Consider the following 6,693-nt stretch of genomic DNA (forward strand, 5'->3'; position numbering starts at 1 on the left):
CTGTTAAAAAAGCTTGCTACTGCTTGTGACTCTCCTAAGCCTCCCTGAACAAATTCACTCCTCTTAAATTCCACTGTTACTTGAACCTCATATGGCATGCCTGGGCAAATTTGATGACTTGGATTTTGTTTTAGAAGCCAGGCTTACTGCCAAGTCTGCTATGTCTACTCCCCTGACCCATCAGAACAGCTTTAGACAACACCTTCCTTATTTATGTTACAGCTGTGAGCAGTCAAACCACTGCTTACTATTAAATGAGGCTCAACCTCCTCAGGTTTCCTATCTCTTAGGAGTAATGCAATTGACTTCAATGTATTCTGGCTTCCTCAATCCCACCTCTTATTAAATACAAAACATCACCAACATCACCATACTGAATCACATACTAAGAAGGAAAGTAAAAGATACATTAAACTTCACAATCAGTAACACAACTCATTATCTTCTCTTAAAATGTTTCCATTTTATATATTAGTATTTTACTTATCATTTTTTCTGAAGAACAATGAACTCCACATTTTCTTACCAAAAATGTCCTCATGATCACACTTCATTGAAAAAATAAACGCAGAGCAAGACTCAAAAGCAAGGTCTGGGATATAATTCAGTAAAAATACATACAGTAATTTTAGGCAAAGCTCATTGGTTGACGAAAGGCAAGTCATAATAATAAGTTGATTCTCCAACTTACCTTAAGTTAATATTTCAAATGCCCTTAAATACTTAAGTTTCAGGACTTACTAGACCCTCCCCGCAGTGTCTTGGTAATATACACAATACCCAAGTTTTAATTTTTATATCATCTAATAAAATTACTATAGATTATCTCTGCTAATAGTTTAGAATATATGCCAAAATAACCTTTCTGTATTGGCAAATCCCACTGACAGAGGAACCTGACAGGTTACAGTCCATGGGGTAGTAAAAGAGTTGGACACAACTAAGCAACTAAAGACTTTTGAGAGTCCTTTGGACTGCAAGGTGATCTAACCAGTCCATCCTAAAAGAAATCAGTCCTGAGTGTTCATTGGAAGGACTGATTTGAAGCTCAAACTCCAATACTTTGGCCACCTGATGTGAAGAACTGACTCATTGGAAAAGACCCTGATGCTGGGAAAGATTGAAGGCAGGACGAGAAGGGGACGACATAGGATGAGATGGTTGGATGGCATCACCAACTCAATGGACATGAGGTTGGGTAAACTCTGGAAGTTCGTGATGGACAGGGAAGCCTGGTGTGCTGCAGTCCATGGGGTCACAAAGAATCAGACATGACTGAGGGACTGAACTGAACTGACCAACTATAAACAACAACAAAAACAATTAGCAAATGGGAAAATCTAAGAAAACAGAGGTATAGCAATGCTCTTACAATGATAAAGTTTTAACAAAACAATTAAAATGTTTTCCTCAATTTTCCCCCATACTCACTAAAACACAGTTATTCACTAATCTCCATCACAAAATTCTGCTAATACCCTCAGGAGTATTGTCTACTTCTTATCAGGAAAAATGTCAAGGAAACAGAACATTATTTTTCCAAGTGAAATGGTGAAACGTTTATCATTGACTCAATCACCTGATATATATTCTCACTGCATTCAAGTCTAAGGAAAAAGCTGACCAATAGTATGAAAGTAAGGTTCAGCAGTAATCAAATCTTCCTTTATAGTATCTAATGTGCTGTATAAACACAACATTAATTTCTACAGGAAACCATACACGCAACTTCCCTTTTTTCATACTGATTTAAATATCCAATTATACTTAGTATGGTGAGTAAAGCAATCATCCTTCACACCATATTGAGTTAGTAACAATTTAATTCAAATAAGTAGAAAAATGTAATTAAAAGCAAATGACATTCAGTGTGCATATTTAGTAAGTTATGAGAAAGGAGGTAACACTGAAAACAGGAATAGAATTAAAAGGAAAAAATTAAAATATTTAAGACAAATATTCCAACTCATTTAGTAAGGTTTAAAAGACTGGATCTCTCAGCTGCCCTTTCTCTCTCTCTCTCTCAATATTTTAGCTTACTATAGAAAAAAGGTCTAGGAAATAGGAGGAAATAAAAAATAATCATCAATTTGTAGGTGTTTTTTAAAAAATCTTATCATTTTGAAAAAAAATTACCACCACTTACTGAGTATCACTGGGCCAAGGACTGTGCTAAGACCTTTAAACACATTTTATCTCATTTAAAACAAGAGAACAAAAACAGAGTACAAATTTTAATAAAAACAAAAAAGTGAGAAAATGAACTTATCTAAAAAACAGTAAATTATAAAGAATACATGAATCAGATGTCCAAACACTAAACAGTCAAACACTACAGATTTAAGATTAGGACAATGGTCTAGAAAAAGTTCCTCAAATTCATTTTTTAATTTTTATTTTAAAAAAATTTCCCCTCAACTTTATGTGTAAAAAAGCTGCATATTAAAGTGGTATCTGACAAAACTACACATCATAAAGTAAATTTCTAATAAAAACACATATTCCATCTATTTCTCCCCTTTCAAAAAGGAACAACAGATAAAATACAACACACCTACAGCACACCCTCCTCCCAGTGACTCTCCTCCAGGACTAGAAAGTCAATGTTTAGTAACGAACAAATCCTAAGAATGAAAATTTAAATCTGAAACATAAAGAATATTACCACATCTAACTAAAATATATCAATACACTAAAATAGAGCACCAGAAGCTATCCTTCATTATGGCAAATAATATTAGCGAAATACATTAAACACCAATTTAAAATTCTCTATTTACTCATGAGGTATATCTTCATTTTCAAACTAGGTGTATTAAGTAAAAGAAATGCAAACATAGTATTTTGATTCACTTTTAACTGGAAAAATGTCAAAGTTAACACTGTCCTCATATTTAAAAAAAAAAGCTAAAGACTCTAGAATCTTAAATTTTCTTTAATGGAAAAAAATCTCAAAATACCTTGGTAAGCAATAAACTTAAGTCAGTCACAATATCAAGTATCAAATCATCTAATTTGTATTTTACAAGCTTGCTAAGGATATTCACTAAATTCAGCTTCTTGCCTTGTCCTCAGTCTCCATCCACTATCCTCTCCACCTCCAAATATTTTTCAAGATCTTCTGTATGGAAATTTAGATATGACACAAGTACTCTTAAAGCCTTTAGAGAGAGGGAAAACCTGGAACCCAAAATGACCGAAAGCTGCCGTCTTACGGTATTGACCAATAAAAGTCAAAGAACTAAGACAAGTCTCATAAACTTCCCTTGCCATTAAAAAAAAAGAAAAAAACAACTGACTCAAAACTTAAGCGGTACTTTTTCATTAATTGAACAAATACTGGTGCCTACTATGTTAAAGGCACCTTGCTAGGCATCTGTAAATAAGATACTGATATTATCCCTGCCCTTGTGGAATGCTCCACTCCACTGAGAAAGAGAACTCAGACACAAGTAAACTCACTGACATGACCAAATACTGATCTGAATTCTAGTAAGCAGTTTTACTATCATGGCCCACCTTACTGCATATTATCATCCTAAAAACATGTTAGTTAATCCACTTAGTCTTCAAACTACACACTCTTAATTATGCTTAATAAAATGAAAACTAATTTTGTACTTCCCTGGTGCTCCAGTGACTAAGACCGCACTCCCAATGAAGGGGCCTAAGTTCGATCCTGAGTTAGAGCTAGAATCCCACATGCGTCAACTAACACGCAGCACAGCCTAATAAATAAATAAATTTTTAAAAGAAAATTAATATGACAGATAACTTTGAAACCTTAATTCTGAACATTTAACACATCATTTTCAAAACAATTTAAAAATTAGCTAGTAGGTGATCATAGCAGCACTACTTACAACTGCCAAAAGGTAGAAAAAACTCATGTCCATCAATGGATGAACAGATAAAGAAATCGGAGTAAATGTATGATAGAATATAATTCAGTCATAAAAAGGAACAAAATACTGCTATGTTCTATAGCATGGATGAACCACAAAAACACTGCACTAAGTGAAAGCCAGACACTAAAGGTCATATATGTATGATTCCATTTATATGAAATATCCAGAATAGATAAATCCACAGAGACAGATCCCAGACTAGAGACTGGGCTGCCAGGGACTGGGAGGGGGCAAGGGAGAAAGAAGAGCAACTGCTTAATGGGTTTGGGGTTTCCTTTTAGGGTGATGAAAATGTTTTGAAACTACATTGTGGTTGCACAATGCTGTGAATGCACTAAATGCCACTGAATCATTCAATTAAAAATGGTTTGTGTCATGTGTACTTTATCCTAAGTTTTTAAAACTTAAAAAAATAGCTACTACTTTAAAATGGACCTTTTGTCACAAATAAAACTGCTCAAGTTTAACTTTGGGAAAACCAGTTATAAATCAAGTTTCAAATCTTAACTTCTTCGAGATTCATTTTGATTTTGACCCATATCAAAATGTTTTTTAGAGGACTTATGGCAAAAATCATTCCTTAAAAAGCTGTTTTCATAGCTTGTAAATGTTACTTAATGTTTGAGATGTACATTCAATTCCAACTACATGATGATTCTTCTTTATTACATGTTTGGCTAACATCTTTATGGATCATGTTTGGTATATAATGTTCTCAATCAAGTTTGTGTCCAATAAAAGATTGCTGACATCATCAACTGTTTATCTTCTTTATAATGAAAATACTCACTCAAACGATGTATTTTTTTGTTAAACCCCAATAATCTAAGTACAATTCAATGCAACCCTCTCCACAAAAGCCACTTTTCCCGTTTCTATCTCTACCATAAGCTGCACCACCATTCAGTCAGCCTAGTAGCACAGTTATTTGGGTTACGTGCCTCCATCCCATTTCCCAAGTTCCTTGAGGGGCCTCTCAATTCTTTCTGCGCCCATCATAACACTACCAAACACCACCCTAAGCATAACAGGTGCTCAAACGATGTCAATGGGATTGAAAAAGACATCTAACATTTAAAAAGCTAATAGAACTGATAATACAGTACAAATACTTTGCAGAGAATTTTTATATAATACGTTCTGATATGTTTTTCAGTGCAAGCCTACAGAGCAGTCTGTTGAACATCGATATGAACATGAAGTAATTCACCTAACACCGGAAAGAATAAAGGGGGATTAGTCTTATCCATCTCCCTTTTGAAGTTCGCTTGCATAAGTAATAGGGAAACTGAACTTAATGAACCACAGTATTCCAAACCAGGTCACAGGAGAGTTCTAAGTCCCCAGCCATCCTGTTTCTATTTCCTGATTGGTCTGACCTCCAAGCATTATGGTGCTCAGCCTTTCACGATCTCCTTTAAACTCAATACAGGATCTCCTTCAAAACATCTTCCGAGGTGAGCTTTTTCTGAAAATAAAAACTGACTTCCAGAACTTTCTAGGAGAATTTCGGACAAGGCACCCCACTTTTCAAAATGTTCCAAAACACTTTGCTGCAAAAAAAAATAGAAATCTATTTTTCAGAAAAGTCCCGTTATAGTTAACACTTGTAATTAAATGTGAGCCATTAACTTGCACAAGTGGAAATTTAACACTACAGCATTACTCTCGTAGCGAAGTATATTTAAATAGACATGTGCACGAATTTTAGAGAGCTCCTGCACTTCCAGAATGCGTATCTTTCAAATGGAGATTGTTTTTAACACCTACAATAGATGAAAAACCAAGCCTGCTTACACTTCACAGGGACATTTCCTCCACACCACGCTGGCAAAGCAGCGACAACCAGACGCCACCTGGGCAGCGACCCCGACCCTCGGCCTCCAAACCCCCGGAGTCCAGGTCCCCACTAGTTTGCTTCCAGCCAAGACCGCAGGCACTTCCAAGTCGCTGCGACTCACATGCCTCCTCAGCGGTTTAAATCCGCTCTTTACTCACCACACACACCCACACACATACACAACGTTACCAGACTCGGGACGACCAAGGGACCAGGGAGGGGGAGAGCTCGTGCGAGGGAGAAAAGCTGACGCTCCTCATTCCCGCCCCGCCCGGCACCCACCTGCAGGCCGCGAGCCCGGGGGCGGCGGCGCCGGCGCCCCGTCCTCGCCAAAGACGAGTTTAAAGTCGAGCTCGTCGTGGGCGCCACAGTTTGCAGTAGTCATCGGCGTGGCCCGGGGTGCTGCGGCTCCTCCTCAGGCGGCTGCGGCGGCGGCGGCGGCTCCTCAGCGCCGCTTCATGCCGGGCCGCGCCGGCCAGGAGTTCGCGGCTCCGCAGCAAACTTTCCGGGCGGGGACCGCGACTCCGAGCGTTCAGTTCCGAACTCGAAAACTGGCCGCGCGCCGAGCCGCACCACGAGCCGCCGCCACTGGCAGTCGTCGGTGCCCAAGCTGCCACGGTCGCCTTAGACGATATTCCCCGCCCCCCAACAGCCGCTGCCACCGGCGCGCTCCCGCGCCGTAACGCGCGCCAGGCCCCGCCCCCTACCGCGCGCCCGCCTGACCCGGCAGCCCATAGGCCACTGGCGCCGCGGGCTAGCCCGACGGCCACGCCCTCTCAACCGGCCTACCGCGTGACTCCCTCTCCTGGAGAAGGAAGCCATGTGATCATGGAGAGTTGGGTAGCCCTGGTACCTCTCGGGAGTTGTAGTTTGGCCTCTACTCCATCACCTCCTAAACCAGGACCCGGTACCAGAGCGTGGGGTCGGTCTAGGCCCTCTAATTAG

At 39.4% G+C, this 6,693-nt stretch overlaps 1 protein-coding gene across 2 annotated transcripts in view; it reads right to left on the bottom strand.

Moving 5' to 3' along the window:
• Positions 1-6,384, bottom strand: part of NFATC3 (nuclear factor of activated T cells 3) — a 93,617-nt gene extending 87,233 nt beyond the window's left edge. Inside the window, exon 1 of one of the 2 annotated variants that reach the window (XM_020885028.2) lies at positions 6,031-6,383. In XM_020885028.2, coding sequence (XP_020740687.1) covers positions 6,031-6,133 — 103 coding nt within the window. In that variant the 5' untranslated portion in view covers positions 6,134-6,383. Of the gene's footprint in view, positions 1-6,030 lie in introns of both variants that reach the window. The other variant, XM_020885029.2, reaches the window with a different exon arrangement.
• Positions 6,385-6,693: the final 309 nt, after the last annotated feature.

Source organism: Odocoileus virginianus, chromosome 20 (genome assembly GCF_023699985.2).
Source record: "Odocoileus virginianus isolate 20LAN1187 ecotype Illinois chromosome 20, Ovbor_1.2, whole genome shotgun sequence".
In the NCBI taxonomy this organism is placed as follows: domain Eukaryota; kingdom Metazoa; phylum Chordata; class Mammalia; order Artiodactyla; family Cervidae; genus Odocoileus; species Odocoileus virginianus.